The sequence below is a fragment of the Manacus candei genome, unplaced genomic scaffold, assembly GCF_025592945.1.
Source record: "Manacus candei isolate 608988 ecotype Guabito, Panama unplaced genomic scaffold, ASM2559294v1 h1tg000018l, whole genome shotgun sequence".
In the NCBI taxonomy this organism is placed as follows: Eukaryota; Metazoa; Chordata; class Aves; order Passeriformes; family Pipridae; genus Manacus; species Manacus candei.
In genome coordinates, this window is record NW_026138066.1 from 9,590,158 (window position 1) to 9,617,273 (window position 27,116).

General features: G+C 41.4%; 2 protein-coding genes across 7 annotated transcripts in view; one reads left to right on the forward strand and one right to left on the reverse strand.

Moving 5' to 3' along the window:
• Positions 1 to 1,005: 1,005 nt before the first annotated feature.
• On the reverse strand, positions 1,006 to 12,043 carry FBXO7 (F-box protein 7). Of its 3 annotated transcripts, none has more exons than XM_051784595.1 (9): positions 11,724 to 12,043; positions 10,076 to 10,388; positions 8,860 to 9,087; positions 7,365 to 7,506; positions 6,187 to 6,270; positions 5,002 to 5,094; positions 3,883 to 3,933; positions 3,195 to 3,232; positions 1,006 to 2,841 (listed from the first exon to the last, which is right to left on the reverse strand). In XM_051784595.1, the coding sequence occupies exons 1-9, from the start codon at positions 11,843 to 11,845 to the stop codon at positions 2,437 to 2,439; spliced, it is 1,476 nt and encodes a 491-aa protein (XP_051640555.1). In that variant the 5' UTR covers positions 11,846 to 12,043; the 3' UTR covers positions 1,006 to 2,436. The 3 variants fall into 3 exon arrangements, with proteins under 3 accessions (XP_051640555.1, XP_051640554.1, XP_051640556.1); XM_051784594.1 differs by having other exon boundaries at positions 3,883 to 4,059; positions 11,724 to 12,041; XM_051784596.1 differs by lacking the exon at positions 3,883 to 3,933.
• Positions 12,044 to 13,638: 1,595 nt separating this feature from the next.
• LOC127469810 (BPI fold-containing family C protein-like) overlaps positions 13,639 to 27,116 on the forward strand; it is a 28,857-nt gene continuing 15,379 nt past the window's right edge. For 2 of the 4 annotated variants that reach the window (XM_051784599.1, XM_051784598.1), the window contains exons 1-5: positions 13,639 to 14,263; positions 19,859 to 19,984; positions 21,942 to 21,998; positions 22,305 to 22,416; positions 24,444 to 24,572. In XM_051784599.1, coding sequence (XP_051640559.1) covers positions 19,882 to 19,984; positions 21,942 to 21,998; positions 22,305 to 22,416; positions 24,444 to 24,572 — 401 coding nt within the window. In that variant the 5' untranslated portion in view covers positions 13,639 to 14,263; positions 19,859 to 19,881. Of the gene's footprint in view, positions 14,264 to 19,858; positions 19,985 to 20,906; positions 21,231 to 21,941; positions 21,999 to 22,304; positions 22,417 to 24,443; positions 24,573 to 27,116 lie in introns of those variants that run through there. The other 2 variants (XM_051784601.1, XM_051784600.1) reach the window with 2 other exon arrangements.

The window sequence follows — 27,116 nt, forward strand, 5'->3', positions numbered from 1 at the left end:
ACTCTTAGTAGCAACGTTAACAGTGTTGGGTACTGATGAATAGTACAGGTAAGAAATGCCCATCTTCAGGCATTTCATCTTTTGTGACTTCTCTTTTATAGAAGTTTACAACAGGAATCACACACACACTTGACTTAGGAGCTGGCAAATAAACAAAGCAAGCAGTTAGTTTTCAAGTATTTCCTCTGTTTTGTCTTCTAATTTTATACTGCTGGCCCCGAGATATTCACTTTATATTTCATATCCTGTTTTATGAATAACAGGAACTCCTCTTTAAGGAACTTGACAGTTCCAGGTAATCAGGTTCCTTTATCTTTGGCTCACAATACCTTTACTACAATGTGAAGGACAACAAAAATGGGGAGGAATATCTTCAGGTCCTTTAGTGGTATATGTGTAAAAAGGCTGAGTTCATGTCTTCAAAAAAAAAAAAAACATTCAAATGACAAAATCCAGGATAAACTGAACCTCTGGCATCAGCCTGGCAGAAGTATAACTTCATGGTTGTCTTCATGGCAGACAGAGCCCAATTCCAGAGAAGGACACAGCCTGCCAGCAGGGTAAGTCCCGCGATTGTCACCAAGGCAATGGCCATGCGAGTACCACTGGCACCACAAAACTGACTTATCTCACATGCACAGAGATCATTGTTCCCAGGAATAACTTGAAAAAAAAAACGAAAAGGGTAAGTTACAGCTTTAACTGATAAAATAATTTGTATAACCTTTTCTGAATATTATGAATTCATTGCTGAAGCACTCATCACAAGGACAAGATGGTGCAAGACCAGCGCAGTGTAGATTTCCCTTTTCCTTTTTATAGGGAATATAGAGAAACACTGTAAGCTTCTTTACAGAGGTCTGACTATGAATTTCACTTGTGAAAATTCTTTTGGAACAAGACAATTCAACCACTGTAGGTAAATGCTGAAAGTTAAGGATCATCTTGATATTGAAGGGAATTCGTTGCTGTGAAGTAGAAAAGGGAAGAAAGAAGCAATACAACTTTTGACAGCAAAATAAAGTATTATATTTTACTTGGCAAAACTTCCTGACCCTACTGAAGTCAGCTGATTTTATACAAAACAAGATGAGTCACTGAAATATCACCTGAAAAAGCACATAAGTATTACTGATTAAAGAGCTTGTATTTAACAGGAAATGCCGTTCCATTTCCACTGTTGGAATTTCAAAAAGGTTTTAGAAAATAGTATCAGTTGTCACAACAGTCATCAGTACCATTTACATTTATAGAAACACTGAGATCAATCAGCTTAAAAAATAGGTAAGGAATTAAAAGTTCTAGCAAAGTTCAGTCATTCTGGTCTTCCTTTAATTGAGCTCCAGTGTCAGCCTGCAGATCTCATCAGGAGACTTTAACAGTGGTCTTGTTAGTTGCTCATTAGTTAATAAGACAATACTTGAAAGGTGCTCATAACATGCTACAATACATTTCTTTTTGGTAAGATATAATCTGATACTTAAGTAATGGAATTAAATGGAATTCACTGAACTGAAGTGAGAATTCATTCTGCTTCTCATGTTGTTGTGACCCCATTTCCACTGCAACCAGGTCAGCCTATTTAATTCCTTAAGTCAGACAGGGAGAGAAGATGCATTTTTGCACCACTTTTAGTTCACACACAGTAAATGCAGCCATGTACTACAGATCCTTATTTGTAAAGTCAAGGAGAAAGACAAAAGTTTTGCTGCTGATTCTTTGTAAAGTTGCTCTGCTTCTGTTTAGACTTCTGAGTTGCACTGTAGCATGACTTTACTCAGTTGTTTGCAAAATGAATTCATTTGTGTTCTAATACTTCTATTGTAAAGAAAATTCCTTCCCTGTATTCTTTGTGCATTAAGTAACAATACAAAAATGCTTTTTACCTAATAAAACATTACAGGAAAAAGGAAACAACATATTCAAAAATATCCATGAACACACATCTACCATGACAGTGGTAGTATCCTGTTCTATGTGGTACATGGTAACTTTTTTGTTAATAAAGATTATTAATTAGCCTGGTAGATTTTAAACATCATCATTTCTCCTGGAAATTTAGTAAAACTCTTCAAATAAGACAGACAAGTATAGGGTTTGTATTTAAAGTGCTCTTTATCTGATGCAGCAAGTATTTGGTCGGTATCCTTCTGGTCTGTAAGTAGCACTTCACAGACAACTAAGGGCAAGGAGGAGGGGAAGGAGAACAAACTGCTCTAAGTTGTAGCTCTTCGTGAAACAGACCTGAGTGCCAGGTGGTACAGCACTACCAGAGCACAAAACAAACACAGCCTTTTTGGCTGGAACACTACCATGCACACATGTTCTTGACACAATCTGAAGAGAAGGCAGGTGTTAGTGCCTGGGATTTGCAATCTCCTGCAGTTAGGAAGCAAGCTCAGCGACTAGAAAACTCACTGCAGGAAAAAGCCTCAATCAAATGAACGCACGGCGAATGTCCATGGGGCGGCCCCGGCTGGGTCTGGGTGGAAACCTGTCATTGGGACCAGCTCGTCCTGGAAGCGTAGGGCTTGCTCCAGGCAAGGAACCAATGGGGTCAAAGGGTGGTCTGAATGGAGGGAACTGACCTGGTGCTTCTCCCTGGCCAGGAATGAGTGAGTTAATTGGGTCTCCAACATACGGAAGTGTTGGTCTCTCATCATATTCTCCACCAATGATCATTGGGGGATAGATTGGGTTTGATGGGAATGGGTTGGGAGGAAAGGGATTAGGATAGAATGGGTTGGGATGAAAGGGGATTGGATGAGGTATAGGGGGCAGAAACATCATGTGCCTCCATCTCAGGGCCTCCTTCTTCTGTTTCAACTTTTTCTTGTATAGCTGCAGACAGAAAAAGAAGGCATTTTAAAGCTCTGTAAGTGTTCCAGCTTCAGCAGTTGTATTCAGTTTTATGGTACTTCTCAAAAAAGTGCTCCTCACCAGTCTGAAAACCCAGAGCGGCAACTCCCCTGCTTGCCAAAGCCCAGACACAGCATCTTTGGAAGATCTCTAACCCACAATTCAGGCACACACCATGTAACTTGTTGATGCTGCTTTCCCCTATTCCGACGAACATGCATACATGGAACGCCATACTTTTAAACTAAAATTTAACTCATTACTGCCTCCCAAAATCTGTGCTTAATTCTCAAATTAGACTCATCTCAGAGAGATTATATAAAAAAGCCACCTACTTCTTTCCAGTCTGTATCACGAGGCCTTGCAATAGGATCTACAAAGAGAAGGAAAAAATTAGGAAAAGCAAGTAGCATTTGTGCCACAGGTGCCCAGAGTTTGTCAGAAGTTGCAGAATAATCAAGACAGGAAAAAACACTATTTGGTCAATACATCCTTTCATAAAGATAATGCATCTTAAAAAATATAAAGCTCCAGGACCATTTAACAGGTAATCTACTTGCACACTCATTCTGTGTAAAGCATTACCTCCAAATGGTACTAAGTAGAGAAATCCCAGAAATACTGTCCCCACCTGTGCCTTCTGACAGCACTTCCCTTGACTACCTTTGTTTCTTCAATCCTGTGTGAGAAATTGTAGCAGGAATATATCCTCCCTCCACTTCCTAATATCTGCAATAGCCAGTACACCAGAGTAGCAAAGGAAACAGATGAAAACAAGGAAGGCCTGCACCACACAATGGGAAGAACCACATGGTCCACCAGTAATGGCTCAGAAGATTGTCAGCAATTTTCCTGACTTAACACTGTGCATCCACCTGAATTACAGCTGACCAACTGCACTGCATTTCCTCAGAGTGTTTAAATAACATTACCGGTTGCCTGAGGAGCCTCTTATCAAAATCTGTCACACCTAATCCCTCTGTTAAAATGAAGCAATTAGAGAAAGATGTGCCTCGACATTACCTCGGAAATCCCGCAGATACATAAACCTCCACAGAAGCTGGTCATTTGAAGCTGTGTAAAGATCACGGCAAACAGCAGAGAGAGAGATGAGTGAACGGACATCTAGAAGCCTGAAAATCCGAAGCTTGAGCTCAAGAGGAAGGACCACTAACCCAAACACATCTGGCAAGTTCAGAGCTACACAGTGAAGAAAACAGAAGTATCACTTAAGTGGTGTGGAGTTTATCTCTAAAGACCCTAAAAGAAAGAAAGAACATCATAATCTTTCCCTTAAATCCTCTCTCCTTCGTACCTGAGTTGCACCACTTTTCTCAGCAACTACTGTGATGTGACTTCTTGCAAAACAGACCTCTTGCAACTCTAAGTACACCTATAGAGTGCACGAAATAGGGCAAATGACACTTTATACTGACCACTGCGCCTAAGAAACATCCCAAACATCTAACTTTATTTATAGGCTACAGAACAAAAGAATATGTAAAGGAAAAAAGACCTGCCCAATTTCATGAGTCTGCAAAATACACATTAAGTACAGAGCACATGCTTCACATAAAACCTTCCTGCACTGAAGTCTAGAGGGAATTCCATTGAATAGTCTTCAGAACACAAAGCTGAGACCTTTTACAGCAGTAACTATGCAGGGACAGCCTGGCTTCCTACTGCCTCACAAACACCAGCTTGGGTTACTTCCTAACATCCCTTCCAAGCCCTCAATGAACAGTTACTGACAAGATCATTACTGAGGTTAGACTTCCAAATATGATGCTATACAAATTTTTCTGTATTGACAAAGAAATAGTTCAAAACTATAGAACTACTGCTACAAAAATATTATGGTATGATTTTCTCATCATTAAGCGTGAAAAACAGCCACTCCATTTCAGTCTCTGAATTGAGACTAGAGCAATGAAAAATTAAAACTAGAATTATATTAATATTTTCTCAGTTACAAAGATCAATATAATTTCTTTAGAATATATATATTACTTTATGCTTATTTTTATATAGCCATCACTGAGAAGCTGTTTCTAACACTTTTCCTTCAAGGTTTTTGATAGACCCCCTCCCTTCCATCCTCACAAATTACGTATCATCTCTAACATAAATATTTTCTCTCACCTTGTCGGGCAGCAGCCAGGAGAGAGTAAACCAGCTGGTCTTTAAAGAGGCGGGATAACTTCTGAAGGTCTTTGTAAACACCTGCAACCTTCTCTATCAAAGAAGAGAGGTAAAAAGCTTAACTTCAAAAGTTTATAACGCAAAAATTATATGAGAATTACAGTTTTCTTGTAAGCAGAACTCTAAGCTGCTTGTGATCTCGATGGGAGCAGGTCTGCAGCTACAGTGTTAACTTGCTTGCAACAAGTCAGTCATTGGCAACTAGAGACCATTTCCATGGTCAGGCTCAGCTTTCCCTTTGGCCTCAAAAAGCACAGGTAAGGGGAAGACTTGAGTTATCCAGAAACAAACCGACTCTCAAGCTGCCAGAGACTCCTTTGTCAGATTACAAAGCTCATGTGTAACATACAGCTGTGTTCTAAATGCCTGAAATAATAATTTTTCTGACAGAAGTGGTTATGCATTCTGTTCTCTGAAGAAAGGAGAGCCAGAAGACTCTACTGTTATATTGGATACATTTCAGTACTCAGTTCTTCTTCAATTAGACTTATACACCAGTGACTGGGACTACTCAGAACATATCGTAGGACATCAAGTCAGTCTCAACTGCCAATAAAGCAGCTCATCTACTTCAGAGAACAAAACACTAGTCAGGCCTGTGCTCACAAGGATCCACATCAATCTGCCCTTCTCTGCTTCCTTGACTTAGTCTTCCCTCCAGTTTTGGCACTCTGGAGAAACCTATGTGGCCAGTACATGTTTTCTGACAAAAAGAATTTAACCATTACAGTGCCACAACAAGAGTGTAGGTACCACCAGCCTCTGAAGCCCTGAGTTGTCAGGCAGAAAGGGGTATTTTCCAGCACTGCTGTCCCAGAGATCCACACACACACTTAGGACCTCATAAATTACAGGCATAGGGGCCAAAGGATAAATTGGACTTTGCAAGGTTCTTTTCTAACACTTAATCCAAGAAATACAATTTGTTTTCATAAAATATGAATAAATGGCTACACTCTGAATTCCTTTTACCACAAAGTTATGACTAATCTAAATGGTAACTACATTTTTATTCTTTTTTGCTATTCTGTACCTATTTGGTGCTATACTAAAGCATCTTTTTACCCACTGTGTCAATTCTTTGCTTTTCAGTTTACTACTATGAGTATCATAGCTCAACCATACCTGGGTCCTGAAAGGAAACAAAGGATGCTGGCAATAGCTGGATCCTCTTAACACTTTTAATCTCGTTGTTGATTTTTAATGTTGCTGCAAATATAAAAAAAAAAAGACACTTCAAAACTTAAAACATGCTGAGAGATGACAAAGACCACTTCATTACTGCTTTACTCTTTAGAGATGTTTTACTTTCCTCCCTTACTAGAACCCAGAAGGAAAATACCCAACTATAGCAAGCAGGTAGACAAATAAAAACTTTAAAAAAAAAAAGGCATTTAAAATAACAAAGCAGCAACCAAGCATTACCTTCAACAATTCTATCACATGAAAAGAGATGTAACACAGAAGTTTACTTTATGAACACTCTATGCATGGCAGCTATAACACTGTCCTAAATCTAACCTTAACCCAACTTGGTTAAAACATCTGATCACAATACATACAGGTTCTGAGAAAACATGTGTGCTTATACAAATTGGCAAAATCAGTTACAAGTTTTACACAGAAACATAAAAGATTTAATCGAAGATTAAAATTAGAACCAAGTCCCAATTTAATATTGTTTCCACAAAAATGTGGAAATACTAAATAAAATACTAAAATACTAAATAAAATAAAGAATAGAAAGGAAAAAAAAGACAAAAAAAATCTCAAAAAACCCATCAAGTGATACGGAAGTTGCTTCAAAAAAATAGACTTCTATAATTTTTCTGGTCTGAATGTCTTAAACTAAAAACAATTTTTGAGATCACAGTTAGTGTACTACAGGAAGGATTATACATCAGAGCTAAAGAATACATAGTCTGGAAGTTTTAAGTCTAGCAAAGAACATAAGACACAATACTGTAGCTGGAGCAGATCTACTTCTTTTCATGTCTGGCAATGTATATCAAAGTTCATATGAAATGAGACACAAAAAATTTCTAAAACATTGTTGTGAAAAGACCAGCTGAATCTCCTAAGGACTGATCTGTTATAATTAGAGGGAGACAAACAGTTAACACAGACACCAGAAATGCCACGAGTATTCAGCACCAGGAAGTGGCATCTCCTGCACCTCAGCAACCCAAGTAATAAAGGTGCAGCTCAAAACTTACCTCACAGAAGTGCATATAAGTTTTCTCTTGCTAAACAATGGTGATACTTAGCAATGTGCATCCAAGATAAAAATTTTACTGACTCACCATTAATAGCAACAAGATCTCCCAGAGGCACACAAGTCAAACCAGCAGAACCTTCCTCGCAAAGGGGATGTGTGTACTGTAGCTTATAAACACCATTCCCCCTCCATTTCTCTGGCATAGAGACTGCCTTGGCTTCTGTCCCCTAAAAATGCAAAGAGGTAACACACTGTCACACTTTAGCAGTGTACCAATGCTGAGGGGTAAGAAAAGGACTAAAAGTTAAGAAATTGCAGAATGATGTTTGCAATTCAACTCTTGGGTCAGTTGTAATGCACATTATGACACAGTGATTATGAGTATGTGTGATTATACACTATTTTCCCCAGAAGAGTAAATATAAGGTGAAGTTTAGTAATTTTTTGTCCTGACAGGAAAGGTTTTTCAGTGATCACTCACACCTATTTCTTTGAGATACATGCTTCATTCTGTCACCCATTCCAGCATTCCAATAGCTCCTGCACGTACATTAATTTGCTGCACAAAAAACATGTTGTTGCACCTTTTCTGTGAACTTACAATATCTGACAGGGTTGTAAGAATCATAGTTTGAAGTTAATCTGAAAATTTGAGTCAACTAACAGTTTTTCTTTCAACTTCAGTATGAAAAGGCTCAGATGGAATCCCAGGGGGTGGATATGACATAACCACAAGTATAAGTAGATTCTTTCCTCTTAAATCTGTAAAGCAATTGTCTTCCCTACTTCCGAGCCTGCTCACTGACATAAACAAACTTTCTTCCCAGTGGTAAATGTATTCTTCAGGTAGTATTTCAAATTATGGGATGTAATAAACTTAGCAGATTTATTAAATTGGTATTGGTCAACCAGATAACCACATGTGCTTAGTTAGCCTCACTGCAAGAAAAAAATATGGGAATTTAAACACCTTTCCTCACATCAAGTCTTCTTCTGCATGTTCAGCCACTTATGAGTAAATATTAAATGCAAATGGAAGGGAAAAAGTGAATTCACACATGGCACAGAGGTATTGCCATAGGTGCTCAAGTACAATACCTCTACAGATTAGTGGAACCAAAGCCTAACAACACTTAGCTGAAGTTCATATTGAATTGGAGACAATATTTTGGCAGACCTAGGCCTTGCTAAGCACCACTTGAGCAGGCTACCATTGAGATGACACTGACACTTAAGGCAGTACTTTGATGAAGTGCTACAATTTAAGCACATCTACACATGCTCAAGAGCATAAAGTAGAAACAGAAGGTTATCAGCTGGGTCCTAGGGAGGCTGAGGACCAAAAGAAACACAGGGACAGGTCTTTTCTCTTGCACCTAAAATCTGCTCTAGTCTTTAGCCCAAAGAATTACTGGTCAGGGAAATCAGAGAAGCTGGAACTTCAGCAGCCCCTGCTGCCAACTCACATATACAATGCAGAAGCAGATCCTCAGATGGATCTTGTATTACACACTCCCATGATATTCCATAGCTTTCTCACACTGACCAAGAAATTTCTATTTGCTTGTGCACCTACCTACCTGAGGTACATAGCCTGTCTCCATCATGAGCAGATGAACCAGAACAATCAAGGCATCAGTGGCACTAGTACACTCAGCAGAAAGGTAGAGCATCTCCAAGGAATGGGGTATTTCACCATCAGCAGCTTCACTGCACAGCATGGGTTCCGAGGGATAGGAGCCTGTACCTTCTTCCAGGTCAACATCTTCTGGGACTAATCCAGAAGGAAATTCTAAGCTGGATCCTGCCTTCAGGAGAAAGCAAAAAATAACTTTGTTCAGAAAATTACACCTCTGTATACATCAATACTTTACACCAATATTTTACATCAATATTTTGCTTATTCCATTTCCCATGATTTCCCATACAAGTTGTACATATAAGATTCATTACACCTCCATTTTCCAGCATTCCAGATGGAGACTGGGATTATATACATAACCTCTGTATCTTTTAATCTTTATAATACAAGTGCTTCATTAAAGGATCTGTCATTTTATTGCATACACAAATTGAAGACAACATGGTAATACTATATTAAATCTTCAGAATTAGAATTTTTGCAACATACACAGGAATAATTTAATCACTGTAGTATCACCATTAATTTGAACTTAGCCAACATGCATGGCAAGTAACCAAAATGGTAGCTGGGACTGTCAACAAACACAACAGGCCTAAACAGCAGGGAAAAAAAATCCATGGAGTGCATCTGCTGTCACTTAAGGAGGACTGTGGCTTTATTGTAACTTCCTTTCTTCTACAAAAATCATACCATGTTATTAAGTTATCTGACAAAACTACAGACACATTACAAAAATAAAAAAGTAGAAAGGGAAAGGTCATGAAAGGAAAAAATAAGAGCCCAATTCCAACAGGCAGTGCCTGTTGCAACTGCTCAGTACCTACAATCAGTTTCCTCAAGAAGACAGCGCTGAGGCAGGTAAGAAACATAATCCTAATTTCCTTAGGAAAAGTGCATGTTCCAGCAAAAACATTCACTCCTGTAAAAACGTCAGATCTAAAACACTTTAGGCTCTCTGAATTAGCTTCTGTGCCACAGGTAATATACAATGTAGAGAGACAAATTTCCATTCAAATAACTGGATAAACACTGGACAGGTATTAGGAGCCAAATATTCTGAAGAGACTCTCTCCTGTAGAGTACAGTAATTGACACAACAACATACCTTCTTTTTTGCCTTGTGCTGTACAGGACAATTCTCATCTACTTACCCTCTCATCACTCTTTTGTACTTCCCCCTGAGCTTTCTGGTTGTCAGATTGCTCATTCTGCCCTTCTTCTTTTGGACTGTTTGCCTCGCTGTTGTTGGGGGTCAAGGTGGACGGCTCACGACCATTCTGAAGTGGGGGAGGAGGAGGAGTAGGAGCAGAAGGAGGAGGAGGAGGTAGGCTGGGTTGCCCATCTGCTTCTTCTAGAAGTAAGCATATCAAATCACCAGAAACAATCCCGTACGAAGCTAAGGTCTTCTGATCCTCTGTGAGAGCATCTTTTCTGTTCAATGTTATTGAAAACTTGGTATCAGAACTGAAAAATAAAAGTAAAAAAAAAAACAAAAGTAAGGAAACATGGTTGGCTGCAACTGGGTAACTGCATACAGAGGTATATATGCCTGGACATGGCACTTAGTGCTATGGTTCAGCTGACATGGTGGTGATCAGACAAAGGCTGGACTTGATGATCCTGGAGGTCTTTTCTGACCTTAATGATTCCACGACTCTATAGTTAGAAATGCATACTCCGTATTACAACAGTACTATGCCATGGGGTTTAATCCATTAATAATGAGCTACGTATTAGAGAAAGAGTGAGGGCAAAAAAAATGTATGAAATTATTTCCCCCCATGTTTCTCTCTAGGTACATTTTAAGCAACTGTAGCTGCTTGGTAGATAAAACTTCATTTACAGAAATTTCTCATAAAAAAGTTACAAGCAAAAGCGAACAAATGCCCTTCAAATTCGAAGATATCACACCTAGGGAAACAAGCTTAAAATAAACTAGTGGCTGAGATTATTTAAAAACAAATACTGCTGAAGACTCAACCATCTTGCTTTCTCATGAAGCAAAACATTACTTTCAAAGATCAGCAGCTGTCCTACAGGATGGTAGTCGCAAATGAGGGTAATAAGATAAGATGCTTCAGGGTAAGCACGGATGAAAAAAAAATAAATAGAAACGAAACTGGTTAGCAGGGAAGCAGCTACCCTAAAACACACCCACTGTAGCAAGACAAGCAGCAACTTCAGATTTCTCCTGCCCACGTCACACGTGAATCACCAGTGAAACACCAGTATATCGGACCTAATTAGAGGTTTGCGGTACAAACCCTTCAGCCACCGCCAAAAAAATCCCCTTTTGTAGGCGATTCTTAAATTGGTTCTGCAGACTTCACTCTCCTACAGAGTATGCCGTGAGTTCTTCACAGATAAAACGTTTACGAAATTTAAACCCGGGGACTCTCCAGGAAGCCTGAGGGAACTGTAAAACTGACACCCTGCACCCCCGGTGTAACGTAAGGGCCACGCACAAACCCCGGTCAGCTCTGACTGAGTTGCGGATTCGCGTTTCGCAGCCGAGCACGCCCGAAGTTTTGCTCTCCCGTTCCGCAGCGACCAGCCGGGAAGCAGCACGCGTCCCGGGCGCTGCAGGAGCCGGGGCAGCAGGAGCCGGGGCACCCCCGTGCGAGGGGAAAAGCCCTTCAATCCCCCGGGACGCGCTCCCCGGCACGGCCGCGCCCGACCGGCAGGGGGCAGCACTGCGTCCGGGGGGTCGCGGGGGGCAGACTCCCCCTCTTACCCCCCCCGCGTGGTACGGCCCCGCCGCCCCCCTCGGGCCCCCCAATGGTTTGGTCCGCACGGTACCTGTACCCCCAGGCGGGCAGCAGGGCCGCGCGCAGCTGCGCGCGCAGCTCCCCCAGCGTTGGCTCCGCCCCCGGCAGCTCCAGGGCCGCCGTTCGCTTCTGCAGCCGCACGCGGAGCTTCATCGCGGCGGCGGCGCCACCGGGGTATGGGGGGAGTGTCTCCGCTCCCCCCTCGCGCCCCGAGCGGGCCCCGCCGGGCGGTGGCGGCGACAGTGGGGAAGGTGGCGGCAAGGCGCGGGCGCAAGGGCTGCCGGGCCGGGCCGGGCCGCGCCGTTGTTTTGGTTGTCGCGGCACCGCCTCAGCCCGGCCCCGGCCCCGCCCCCGATCGCTGCCTCGGCGTGCCGCGCTCTGACCTGCGCGGCGGCGGCGGCCCCGCCGGGCGGCGGCGGCGACAGTGGGGAAGGTGGCGGCAAGACGCGGGCTCAAGGGCTGCCGGGCCGGGCCGGGCCGGGCCGCGCCGTTGTGTTGGTTTTCGCAGCACCGCCTCAGCCTGGCCCGGCCCCGGCCCCGATCGCTGCCTCGGCGTGCCGCGCTCTGACCTGCGCGGCGGCGGCGGCCCCGCCCGGCCGCGATCGATGATTGGGCGTTTGGCTGCGCGCGCGCCCCCTCAGGCGGTGTGGGCGGAGCTGCCATTTTGCGGGTGCGACCCCGGCTGTGCCTGTAGGTGCTACTCCGTCCGCGTCAGCCCATACCCTGCCACCGACGGGAGTGATCCCTGCGCCCTGGCTGCCCTCCTCCTCCTCAGTGTGACACCGGGTCAGATGGTGTTACAGAATCACGGAATCAACTAGGTTGGAATCCTCTGAGATCGTTGAGTCCAACCTGTGACCGAACACCACCTTGTCTACCAGACCATGGCACTAAGTGCCATGTCCAGTCTCTTCTTAGACACCTCCATGGACAGTGACTCCACCACCTCCCTGGGCAACCCATTCCAATGTCCAGTCACACTTTCTGTGTAGAACTTCTTCCTAATGTCCAACCTAAACCTCCCCTGGCACAGCTTAAGACTGTGCCCTCTTGTCCCACTGCTGGTTACCTGGGAGAAGAGACCAACCCCCACCTGGCAACAGCCTCCCCTCAGATAGTTGGTAGAGTGTGATGAGGTGTCCCCTGAGCCTCCTCTACAGGCTAAACAGCCCCAGCTCCCACAGCTGCTCCTCATCGGACTTGTCATCCAGTCCTTTCACCAACCTCGTTGCCCTTCTTTGGACATGCTCCAGCACCTCAGTATCCTTCCTAAATTGTTCTGAAGCCAAAAATGCCAGCGAAAGCCTGGTGCTGGCTGCATGTCAAGCCATTGGCAAGGCTCATGGAAATGCACAAGGGGAAGGGCTGAAGGAGGATGCTGCCCCTGAGACTGTTTAGTTTTATAAAGGAACCTGATTTTTCTAGACCAGACTACTGAGTTGTCATCTCAGAAGTGGTGTTACAACACCTTTGGTCAAATAACCTCACCGGAAGTATTAAGTGGTACAAACTGAAGTTTACTGGCTCTAGGTCACCTGTCAAACATGGGAGAAAATCCCCTCCCTACATCTTGTATCTCTATGAAAAGGACTCTCAGGTTTATCTGGAAATAAACACTCTACTACTAAGAGTACTAGTAGTAGTACTAGTACTTAATACTACTAAGTATAATGTTGATTGGGGGAATAATGTAAAAGGCACAATTTATTTAAGTTTTCACTTTGTTTAATGAATTATGCTGAATTCAAAAAGCAGTGAATTCAGAGGTAACTTAGAAAAATGCATATTCTCAGATCATCTTGGGGTTTTTTCTAATGATAAAATTTACTTACATTTCTTCATACAAAGAATAATACAAGAAATGTGAGGTGCAGGAAAACTGGTATACTTTCGAGAAGTATAATACTTAAATAATAAGAGAAATCCAAAGACCTAGCTTGCACAGCTATCACAAAATACAACTGCTTATTAGGGCCTTATTCACATTACTTAACCTTATAGAAACGACCCTACTTGTGTCCTTTCAGCACTTAGAGAGCCAGTCAGAAAAAGGACACTGAAACTTCAAAAATTCTCTCATGTGGAATTTCCTTTATGCCGTCTGAACATGGTCATCCAACCCAGGAAAATGTGGTTGCTAAATTTTCATTTAAAGTTCACCGTCAGATACATCTAAAACTGAAGGGCAACCATCATCTTTTTTCAACATGTCAATAAATTCCTCAGTGGAAAGGTGATGAAAGGAAAGGCAAGGAGTCTACTGAGGTGGAACACCACTCATTCAGCAATGGAAGAGCTGATGCTCGTTACAATCAGCTCAGTGTAACTTATCAGGCTCTCAATGACAAACATTAAAACAAGTGATTTCCTGAGAACCTGCACCCTTTGCCACCCCCCTTTTTGGAGGAATGCTTAGGTTGTTGTCATCAAATGGGGTCACATCCTGGCTAAATCCAGAAGAGCGGGTTGATGGAGCAGAGGGGGATGAGAACGGAATTGGCAAGAAGGGTAGAAAGGACTGTGCCTGTCAGAAACTCTGCTTTGCACTCTCTGAAGAAGGTTGAATCCAAAGTGAGTCATGCTGCTGCCTCAACCATTTTCCATTGGCCATGAATGTCCTGCTATGTTTCATTCTTTAGAATTATCCCTGTCCCAACCACATGCTGTTATCCCACTGGCTCCAGGGCATTTTAGTCTATGCTCTTTTGAAAGGGTGGAGGAGGCTTCCCTTCTCTGGGAAATGTCCCTGGCTACAGTTGTGGTGCTGCCAGGAGAACCACCATTTCAGTAACTTGCACAAGCTGAAGTGATTGTGTGGCATAAAATGGTTCGTTTCTCAGAGGTTGGCTATACTCACTGTTAGGTAACCAGCTACATGAGTTACAAGTGAGCATTTCTGCTGCCATTCTGTGAATTTTTCCTTTGAATTTTATGAGTCATGCCATAATGTAAGGTTTAGACACGTTTTCCACACAGCACTATTAAACAGGAAAACCTAGGAGACAGTTAGGATGAAAGGCTAAAACATTTTCCTCAGCTTTCAAGTCTGGAAAATTTCAAATGACTCAACACTACCATTATTTTTTTTCCCTCACACATCATCCTAGAAGAAAGGGCTATTATTTTATGAGTTACAGTTTTTCTCCACCATTTTAATTTTGTCTCAGTCTGCAGACAAAAGATTTTCAATGGCCACATATGGCATTGACCTCAGGCTGGGAAGGGCACATGCAAAACAGTACAGGAAACCTGTGTGCTTAAAACCTTGAAAAAATGGTTGTGTAGAGAAGAATTTTGACTTTCAGTATAGTTCACTCTTATCAGAAATTGTGAATTATTTTTAAGTAATTCCTTAAGATAATACACAGTATGGTGACAAAAGAAAGCTCCTTGTCAGTAGTTTAGAATGGTTGTTAAAGACAATATTGTTTCTCAACTCAAAGAATTTTATTGAGGATTTTTCTTCCCCACATGATCAGTGTGAAACACAAGCAATAGAACCTGTTCCACCAAAGCAGTAAAATCCTACTGATAGTCCTAGTGGGTTCTCTTGAGAAACTTGAAACTTAAAGCTGTAGTACTGTTGACCTAGTCCTGTGGCAGAGGAGAACTGTAAAGAGTAAAGGTCTCTTTGGTTCAGTTACATACCTCATGGAAATATTTTTTCTTCCTGAAAGTTGAGTGTGGTAATAAAGCTGTGAGACAGTGGACCTTTTCCATTACTTTTCTTTATGTATTTACCACTACAAAGAATGTATTTTATAATATATATAAGTAAATATGTTTGTGTGTATATGTTAAACCTTATGATACACATATTTTGAATGACAAGGGTCACACTGAAACCTGTGAAAGAGGGTGGAATGAGAAGAAGGGTATGAAGGCTAGAGTATCATCAGGAGATCTGTGAAAGTCTGAAGTGGCGTTTTAAATGTGCCAATGGAGGAGGAGGTTCAAATCAAAGCTAGTGGAGAGAACCTCCTAACTTCTTACAGTTTGCTAGTGGTCAACTTTGCTCCTAAAAGGTATTTTAAAGCCCATTGTGCTGTTGCTCTGTAGCCAATACATTTAGTGGAGCTCTGCTTTACACTGTCTCAGATTGGTTGAATACAGATGACTCTTAAGCAGTGTCTGGAGTTTGCTCATGTAGCTCTTAACTGCACTGTTTCTGATTAAAATCTTGATCACAGGGAGCAAAGGACCTTTCAGTGGGTTTTCTGGAGTTTGCCAGATTTCTTCAAACCTTTTTAGCTACAGCTACATTTTGTTGGATTTATGTATTTTTAAACAGTATTAAATTGCTGGGAGTTGTGTGCACTCCGAGATCAGAGTTTGATATCTTTGCATTAGCAGATGAAAATCATGTTTCTCTGGGTAATAAAAAGAGGCTCAGGTTTTTCCTAGGGAGGTTATTGCATCCACCTTCTAGGAATCTTACAGGACTGCAATCTGTGTGAAACCAGGGTGGTAGCTGCTGAGGGTGAGAGAGTTCCTCATGCTGCTGTCAGCTCCGTGAAAGTAACAGAATGGTCGGACAAGACTCTAAGAGTGAGCCAACAACTGGGAGAGAAGGAAGCTTAGAACAGAACTGTGCAAATGATGGACTCAGGTCTGAATCTAGGCAATTCAGATTTCAGACAAATAAGGCCTGCTGCATTTCTGCTCAGGGTCTCAATATATCTTACTCTTCTACTGTCTCTTGGGAACCAGCTTAAGTGCACCCTTACAGTTCTTAGCTGTGAGGGCAGCGTGCAGGGCAGCACTAGAACAAGGACACTGATTTTTGTTTCACTAAATGGTCTTTGGTAAAAATGAACCTTGTGGTCCTGGGAGGCTCCAGTGCAAGGATAAGGCAGTTACAGAGGTCAGCAAAATTAACTCAATGGATCCAAACAGCGATGATGGTTTTTTTCCATCAGCTCATCAGACAACTGCCTCCCAACATTGTTATCCATTGTTAATGGAATCTGTGTAGGCATTGCAGCTATGCTATTTATTTTGCAGCCTGACACAGATTAATAGTTCTCTGGCAATCCTGCTCCAAGGTTTTGAAAGCCTTTATGAAGGGCATCAGTAGTCAAGCCACGCTCAGGAAAAGCTGTGGTAACACAAAGCTTTTGCAGAGCCTCTGAAAAACAGGGGGTGCCCTAGACATACTCACAGATACAACCTGTGGGGGCAGGGGTGGCTGTTGCCTCCTGTGGATTCTGTTGGAAGATTTCGTTGAGCTACACCATGGGCTGTCTCATGAGCTGGGAAGTGGATAGCATTGCTTTCCACACTGCGTGGAGGAAACCACGAACAGGAACTTACTGGAGTTTTTCTCATTCAGTGGGCATTTCCAGTAGTTGTGGAGAGAGATCATCTGCTTTTATGCCATTTAGCAAACTCCTATCTGTGTCAATTGCTGTTTTCTTTAAGCATTCCTTCCAATATGTCTCTCCTATCAACCATATTAACTTTGTATTCCTTTTCCCTCAAGAGGTGATTTTCCATATGGAATATCAGTGTGTGGGAAGGGTTAAAATCTTGAGGCTAGTGAGTCTTTTTTGCTTTGACATTGTTAAGTGAGCTGCAGAAACCCTACCTGTTCTTGAACATGCTGCAGAGTAACTAGAGACAATGGAGCAAGGGAGAAACTGAAAAATCCAGTCCCAGTTCTGTGATAACAGCAGAGATATTTTGGAAACTAAAGTACTCTTTCTGGACCTCAGGTTGGGTAGACACTATATTTGCTATTGTGTTTAAGAACTGTTTGTCTTGGGTTTGTTAACTACCGGGGTAACTAAATTTTTCAAAGGGAAAGAAATCCTTCTGTGGGCTGCATATTGGAGAGTTTTGTGCAGGACCAAGGCAAGATAAGGACAAAATTCTTTTTTAAATATACTCTATTGTATTTCAGAGGATGGTCAGTTTAAGCTAGTGTGTTTTTATGGCTGTGCTAAACCTCTACAAGACAACTATAGTGGGATTTTTTGTTTGTGTGGGTTTTGGTTTTCTGTTTTGTTTCGTTTTGTTTTTTTACTTCAGGAGCTTGCTTAAGTTCCTAGGTGGATTTCAGCTGTAATCTTTATTGCAAGTCTTATTTAAAATTTTTATAGATTGTTCACAAAGGAGAAACCAGATGTATCTACAGACTGGTAGGCGGAGTACTTTGTTAGAGTGAGACAGGTACACAGTCTGAAACAAAGAACTTCATCTTTTTTCTCTGCTTCAAGTACTTGAATACACTATCTCTGAGAAGACAAAAGAATTAAGATAATTATTTACATACAGAAATTGGTCTGTGCCTGCTCAGTTACTGAAGATAAATATCAGGGCAATTTGTCTGACATCTATTGTCCTTGGCAATGCAATTGGCAGCTCTCATTTAGTCTATCAGGCAGCTGACAAGTTCCTTCTCCTCAGGTCTGCCTGCCTCAGTCATCTGACTGACCTTGTACAATCGATTCTGGCATCTGAGAGAGGCTCGGGGCTTGGATGAAGCCAAGAATATCAGCCTTGGAGTGCAAAAATAAAGCTTGTTGGTGTGAGTAAGCGATATGAAATGATACTGCCTTTTATTCCCAGGGCAGTTCCATTGTTTGTTCTTTCAGCTTCTCACTCAACATCCATTTAAGATCCAAACAAGAACATATCAAAGTACAAGTGCAAAGCACAGTAGTGACCAAGATTGCTGTTTTCTGTTCCTCAATGTGAATGAAGTGCAATGGGAATGAGGTACCTCATCTGCATCAATGCTTCTAGCAATCCTGCTGGATAAATATCTAGGAAATATTTATGTACTTTAATGATAGAAAAATCTGTCTTTCTGGTTTTACATTGATTTTTAACTGAGCCTCATTAATCAGGATTGAAGGTGGCATGTTTGCAGGAAAAGCTAGGACAGTTTTTGGAAAGAGTTTAAGTTTTGTGACTTCAGCAGGCTGTTGTGCATAATATTACATTGCTACCTTAAAGTATTTATTTCGAGTTGCTTAAAATAGACAAAACTAAAAAGGCATAAGAACTAGAGATGGAGTGACCAATTAAAGGGGGCATTTTCAAAATTTGTCCCAGTGTGCATTATGTATTCAGAATGTTGTTTCCCTGAAAACACTTTTTCTTGCATGGTATCTTGGGATAACTTTGTAAGGATTCCTCAGAGAACCGATATCAGGGCAATATTGAAAATACATTTTGTCAACCTTGCAGTGCAGAAACCACCAAAGAGCAGTTTTTTATGAGTTACTGAGCAGAACATAGATTTTTAACCATTTAGAGTCTGACCTGATAATATTAATTACAACACCAAGAAATAAGATACAAGTAGAAGAAGAAGGTAGAGGTAAGACTACCAAAGGGTGGTGGGGTGTGGGTTTTTTTGGTGAAGGGGAGGGTTTTTTCTTGTTTTAATTTCATTTACATGTGTTCTGCCAGATTATGGAAAACTATCAAGACCTTTTGCTACTTATGAATTAGTATGGTTTTGTACATAGGCAGGTACCATGATCCCAATCAGATATGCACATCCAGAAAAGGATGTGTCACTCCCCTCCGTGGTAAGGCCAGAGTAGAGTTCCTGTAGGTCCCTAATAAAGAGTTTTGTAATGCAGCACTGAGAAGACTTGAAGCTGTCTTGAGAAACAGTATTGTTATTTCTAGGAAATTGGGCAGTGGCTGTCGGGATGAATGCAAGAATTTTGAACAAAGAAGCCTTACTTTTGTACTGGAATGTGTCACAGAAAGATACAATTTGTCTCAGCTTTTGTGAATCTGTGTTGTGTGGTTATGTCTCACCATGCAGTGGCTCAGTCTTGCTTTGCACTACCACAGGCTCGTGCTAGGACACCTTTCTCTACTCCTGTGTGACATTCATTCTGCAGCAGGAAGGACAGATGGTAACATTAAACAGCCAAGACATGGATGTGGGGAAAGGATAGAGTAGTGGAGCAGAACTATTCAGTCTCGCCAATAGCTAATACCTGCCCAAGTGATATCCAAGGACTCAGAAATATGTGCCTGCTCCTACACTGACTGCTTCATGCAATAAAATCATGGGCTAAACCTCTCTTGCCTATCCACCCTTGTCCCAGTTTCATTGAGGGAAGTCATGGATACAGATTTTTTGCAATTCATGGTAAGCATCATTTATGAAAATGTTTGTATCATAAATGTTGTTAACAGATCCCTGTGACAAAGGTGAGAAGATGCTAAAGACATGGTATTTTGTCCTGCTCTGTTGGCTGTCCTTGCGGCTTGAAGCTAATCCTGGTCTTAAAGTGAGGATTACTCAGAAGGGGCTGGACTATGGTATGTCTAACACTGCCAGAAGTTAATTTATCATAAATACTCTATGTACAGAATATAGTTGCTTAATAAAGGTTCAGTTTTATTTAAGGAACAAGTTCCTTAAATATTGAAGTAGAGTAAATTCCTTTTGTCACCTCACACCAGGAATACCCTTTGTCTCTTCTCTCACTTATTTCCTTTTTGTTTTTGTGTATCCCAGGTGTGAATTTATCTTTTATTGGTGACTGCATTCTCCTACAGTCCAACCATCTTTCTACTACATCCTTCATATTGATATACTTTTTAAGAACCATAATTAGAAAGTCATATAATTGCTTCTTTTTTTAAAAAGTGTCAAACCCCTGACTTAAAGTGCAATACTTAACTGAAGATAGTAAGACACAACTGGGACAAAAAGCTTACAATCTTGGAACAGCCACATAGCCACCTTTACTCTCATTCCTCCATTTGACATGGCATAGCACCTGCATGTGCCATTCTTCAAAAAAAAATCTAGTGACTGCCATAATTCTGCCCCTTAAACAGAATATTGGCAATTTCCACAATATATTTTCCTTTCTCTTTCTATTCATGCTAACTTTCACTGTCTCCTACCTAAGACTTACTTCATGGGTGTGGAGGGCACGTGGTACAATTTCAATTGTTTACAGAAGTAATATTAATAATAAAGGTTAACAAGGCACAAATTCAACAAAGGCTGGGTCATGCTAAGGATTAATCGTCATTTATGTACTGAACATGCTGACAGGTAAACAATGGACTTGTGAGATGAAAAGTAGAAGCTTGGGGTTCATGTCTTTGAGCGAGGATCAGGTCCACTTATTTTATTGTATGAATATTGTTTTAAAGGCTTTTGAGGAGTTGAAAAGTGCGGGGCAAACATCAGTCACCCAAACCAATATTGACCTCCCTTGCTTCCTAGGGATCTCTCATGCCTTTAGAAATGAGAATTCAACCTGGTGTTTCTCAGCATGAGCCCAGCAGGTTTTGTGACGATTAGCATGGTCTTCCGAGCACCGAATGAACAAAGTTGGCACACCCCTGCATTAGTAGTAAGAACAGACGTTAGCAGAGCTCCTCCCGAAGGTATTTCTCATATTTGAAGAGCTTGGTGCCTGACACATCCTCTCCCTTCATGTGAGATTTGAAGGCTAAGGCAATAGATCCTGCCTGCGTGCTTCTTGCCTGCTGCAAGAACCTTGAGAGGAATTTCACCTGGGATCACTGGCTGACTTCAGTGACAGTTGTAAGAGAGCTTTAAGTTATTTCAGTGAGAGCCCATAATTTGCTTTGGAGACAGGAATTCCCAGGGAATCATAACTTACTTCTCCTTCATAACAGATGCATTTTATGAAAAGGTATTCCAGTGTTGAGTTATCACAAATTTCAGTTCCTTGATTTTTTAATACTATAGAGCCTAGTGGAGAAAAAAATCCAGATATTTTCTAGTCAGCAATTGTGAGGCCAAAAGCTAAAGAAATTCATGGTAAAAACCTCTGAAAGCAGGATATCATTCAGTATTAAAATTTCAGTTTTGTCTTAATCCAAGATAAGTGAAAAAAGGAAGATACAAGGAATCTGGAATTTAAAGATGCTCTGTTTGGTCATAATAGGGTCTGTGTGTATTATCATTGCACAAGTAGCATCAAAACATTCAAGAAAGTATGGATGCCTTAGAGCAAGGGAAGCAGATAAGAAAATAAGTCAGAGATCTGTTGCAGGCTTTAATGGTTAAGGTGCAGTGGCAAAATATATATACTGTGAAATAAATGGGAAGAAAACATTTAAAAGGATTGTCTTTCAACCTCAAACAACTTCCTGTACACAAGCAACAATCCAGATAGTTCTGCATTTGACAAACCAGCACTTCAGATGCATATACCACACTTTTTCCATAACTAAACACTACATATAGAAGTCACCTTTCTACTTTATAACTGGCTTTTTCATCCAACAGGTATGAGACAATCTGAGGTAAAGGTGATGACCAAGAATTTTCCAAGCTATCCACATTGTGAGTGAAGGAAGTATAACAGTTTCAGAAATCTGACAGGAGTTCTAGAAGATGAAATACAACTCAGGGACAAGATGATCCTAACAGATATTTTTGATCTTGGGTTAAATGGTTTGTATGTGAGGCTAAGAGAAGTTATAAATGCGTATATACGTAGTTGGAAGGAGATCTAGGTAAGGATCATAGAATCAAAGTGTTTCAAGAACTGTGTTAAAAGTGATGATTAAATTATTTGGCAGTATATATGGACCTTTGGGTGCCAGAATCCAATCTGCAAGGCACGTGCTTTCCTATGTCCCCTTGTAGGCAGGAGGATTGGGATGGAGCTCGTGAAGCAAGCAGTATTGAAAGAGACCTTCCCAAGCTGGAGCGGGCAGGAGAGTTTGTCAGTTGTTAAGGTCAACTATGTAATTTCCAGGTAAGTAAAGGAAATAAATGTCAAAGTTTTAGGATGAAGCAGCTTATTGTTACCACATAGTAATAATTATGTAGCCACTGTTTTGTTCAGCATAAAATTTTAATGGTTTGTCTAACTCTGCTTCCACTGCCCAAACACTGACTTGTTTTAAAAGTACTTGTTCTACTACACTCAGAGATGAGCTTTATAAAGCTCCCAAAGGAGAACCTTGGCTGGTTTTTTTCAGTTGATTTGTATCAGAGTTTGGAGCAAGACAGGTGTAAGCATGGTTGTGATACAGCAGGGGAAATAGGTGGGAAGGAGAGCAGAATTGGTGTTTTTAACACTCTGCTATTATAAAGGACCTGTAGCGGTGAAAATAATTTGTTTGTGTCTGATGAGAAAAAGCCAGCAAAGAGATAAGATATATGCAGGGGGTGGTGTATGTGGGCTGATGTGGCAGGAAGATGACTTCTGCTGAATCTTTTTGGATGAATTTACAATGGTAAATCACCATTTTTACTGGATTGTGCTCGACACCTACTAACTGCAAAGGAAAATCTTTGTACCAGGAGCAGCAAGTAGAGGCACAGTTTTATAGAGTTTCCTACAAATTCTCCAAATATGGAGACTAGTATGAAACCAGGTTTTTCTACAGTCTTCAATCCCACCTTCCAATATGCTGCTCAGTAGCATTTTACTTCTTTGCAGGTTACCCAGAGGGAGAAATACCACTCTGAGAGACTTCATGTACTTTCTGCTGGATAGGGCCTGCATCCCTTTCCTAACATCCTGCTTTCTGGCAATTGTTATACCATTTTTGCTATGCTGTCCTTGTGCCTTAATCCCTGTACGGCTGAGAGAGTTGTGTTCAGAAAGGCTGGAGAAGAAGAGACTGTGGGGGTGGAGGTGCATGTATCTTACTGCATGTCTTCCACTGTCTGCTGGGTGTTGATTATAGAGAATATGGAGCCAGATTCTCCCAGGGGCACACAGTTAAAAGGTGATGGGCAAAAAGAAATGCTACATCAAGAAAAATAGAGAAGCTAGGAAAATTGCTAGAGCACCAGAACAAGGGCTGAAAAGGTTGGGGAATCTGGATCCTTGGACTTGCTCAAGACTCAGGTGGGCCAGAGCCCTGAGTTCTCCCAGCTTTGAGTATGAGGTTGAACCAGAAAAATCCCCTGAGGTCCCATTCCAACCTAAATTATTGTATGATCTTCAAAACATCAGTTCATTCCCCCAACCATAGTTCTTGAAATTGGCCACCATCCCAGTGGATAATCTGATTTTAGCTCACTGCAAACAAGACAACTAAAGGCAGAGTTATTGCTCAAGATGTTATTGGAAAACTATGGTAATTTTAATTAAGGGTAGTTGGTGCCTGCCGCCCCAGGGAAAGCAGATTAAAGACAATTGTTTCAGAGATCTCTGCCAGATATCAAGAAACAATGAGGAATGTATACTACATGATAAGATTGCAGCTGATATCTTTACAATGTTCAACTCAATTCAACACACCCATTTGAAAGACAATATCCTTGATTATCAGAAACATTTGTTTTGGAAGGGAAATATTCAAGTAAGATTTTGTTTAGAAAAATGAATGCTCTCCAGAGCCCTTTGCTCAGGCAAGGAAGCAGAATGTGAAAACAAAAACTTTGATGCTCTTCAGCAAATGCAGCATTCAGACAACCTGGATTTATTTATAGATGTGGCATCTGGGATTAAACATAGATTTATTTTTTTCCCCAGCAAGGAGATTTTACTTTAAGGAGGTTTTTTTTCCCAAGGGGAGGTTTTTTGGGGAAAAAAAAAAAAAACCACACAACAGCATGCCTGATATCAAGGATTCTTTTTCCAAGGATGCTGTGAGGTGAGGTGTAAGGTCTTTCTTTCCTAAAATATACAATGGTCAGTCATTTCTGAGAAGTTCTTTTACTGAAGCATAGACTTTGCCTTTTATAGCAGAAGGGTTTTCAGTGATCAGGAGTCCTTCTTACACTTTTGGCATGCTCTCTAATAATCCCCCTTTCTGTATTCTGTAGGCTTAGAATTAATGCTGTAGATTTCCCAGAAACTTCTGCTTCTTTTATTCCTGGCACTGGCATTTGTCTGTCAGTGGCACGGGCTTCTGCTACAATCAGTGCAGACTGGAGAATGAACGCATGGCTGCTGTAAGTATTGGACAGAGAGATGCACATGGGAGGGGGTGGTTCTGGGACATATACTGGGTATTATTTTTCAGGTCATATATGCTGTATCACTTAACAGCAGTCTAAGAACATTGTATTTGAATAAACTTATTAAGAAGGAAACATCCCCTGACAACTAATGCTTTTTCTTTTTTTAAATTATTCAACACCACAGGTTGTCTCTGTGGAAAGTATCAGGTCAGACATCTGTTAGCATGCTCAGTTTGTCCAGACATGATATTACATGAATACTCAGGACCACAGAGTTTGTAGTAGCCAACATTTGTTACTTTCTTTGTACAGTATAGCTGGAAGGTTGACTCTGTAGCTAATTATCCATGTGCTAGTACAGTGTATATTGCCTTCCAAAGAGCTCCTATTAAAGGAAGAGGACTGTCACAATGCCAAGCATTCAGAATTTCAGAAAGTCCAAAATTTAGGTCGCTATGGAAAACTGACATCTTCATAAGCCTGTGTAGTATGAGATTGTTTTTAATGACATGATTGCATATTGTTTTTTCCACCTTTTTCTTATCTCAGCATTTTTGCCATGGAATTTTAATACAATAGTCTAGCTTTTTTTGGGAGTGTTGGAAGGTTAAAACTTCTGGGATATCAGAAAGTTTGCGAGGTGCTAATCTTTACAATTTGGGTTAATAGAGCAACTGGTAACAGCAGTAGGACTTGCTCTATTGTGAGCCAGATAGCACAGCAAGATGGATCACCAGGCTGCAAAGTTTCACAGCACATCCTGATTTCAGAGGAGCATGGACATGCAGTTCTGCATTCAGTCTCAGTGAGACTGGTGGCTGTAAACTGCTGTCACTGTGCCCCCAACCTCTCTGTTCTTTCTTCTGTCATACGAGTATTATGAGGAAAAGGAGACTGTGTTCAGCAGGGCAGATCAGCTCTTCCTAAACACTGAAGTCACCTCTCGCTCTTGCTGAAGGATAAGGACCTGGGCATAATCTGGAGAGACTCCAGGCATATAAAACACCAAAGACTTCACAGACAGCAAGGGAGTCAGGGAGTTGTCATGCATGATTTTGGCAGAGCAGATTGTGGTGGAGGTGGTCAAAGCTGGCTTTGGTGGAATTTAGGGGGCAAAGGGGTTTTCCTGCCTTTTTGAAGGACTAATCTGTGCTGCTTTGTCCTATGTGATGTTTTGTGAATGACTGTGAGTTTAGACAGATCTAGAATATGCCCTACTCCTCATCTCCTCTATCTTCTAGTCCTACATGTTGCTTTCAGAATAGCAGATTAAGAGGGGCCAGCTGAAAATGAGCTTTCCAAGTGAGACCACTGACAAATCACCATTCCTGGGCTGCTTCCAGGATCAGGAAGATGGGTCTTATCACAGCTTTTTAATTGCAATAGTGTTATTCATTTCAGCTCTAGTGCATTTCCAGCTCTCACTGTAGTCCTTCTCTCCACTACGTCCCAGAGCAATCTGCCAGTCATAAAACCTCCTGGCAGGCCCATTGCTCCTGAAGGCGTAGAGCTGTGACCCTGCCTCAGGAAATCAGGATTCCTTCTGAAGAAGAGTACATATAAGGATGCAGGAACAAAAGACCTAAGTAGCTGGGTTGCTCCCTACCTCCCATGTAGCCCAAAAGGGGAGGATGGCTGAGATCCTTTTCCAATGGTCCCTGTCACTGAAGGATGAGTAAATCTAGGTTGGAAGGATCTCTGGAAGTAGTTTTGCCCAGCCTCCTGCTCAGTCACCAGACTAGATCAGATCAGCTCACTAGTGATGCTTTTTAGCCAAGGATGATGATGCAACAATCTTTCCAAGTAACTTGTCCCAGTACTCACAACTCTCCTGGGGAAAATGTTTTTCCTAATGGCTTCTGGGATGGTAGCTTGGTTAGGGACTGGAAAATGAGGATCTGAAGAGTGGTGCTTCCTCTACATAGCCACTTAATGAACATATATGAACTGAAACAGGAGGTTTAAAATGGTAAGGGTGGTAGGATGAACTTTGTGACTGGCAATACTAGACATTAGTTTGGGCCGGGGCAGTCTATGGTTAGGGTAAAAATTTATCTTTTGGGATTACAGCTTTTTCCAGAGATATTTTGCTTTGACTAAAAAAATTAAGAGGAAGGAGGAGAGATTCATGGTTCGAGCTTCATATTGGACACGGCGCTTTCTCTGTAGTATGGTGCCATCACTGTAGAAATTAATACCTGGGAAAAGAAAACTCAAGTAATCAAGATGAAAGAGTTAAAAGTGATGTGTTTAGTGTCAGTTCTGTTACAGTAAATGAGGTTTTTATAAGGCTGTTCTAACATTCATTCAACTTTTAGTCCTGCTTGGCTGGTCTTCAGCTTCTACAACTCCTAACCAGAAGCCCAATTTAGAATACCTAAATTTTTTGGAATTTAGGGATATTTTTGTTGGGGGTCTTAGTAGGGCTTTTTACAGAAAGGAGAATGAATGGGTTTGGGGCAGAACAAAAAAAATGTATACATTTAAAAGAGTTACTGAAACAGGAAAGAGGAAAGTGGAACAATTACAAAGTTG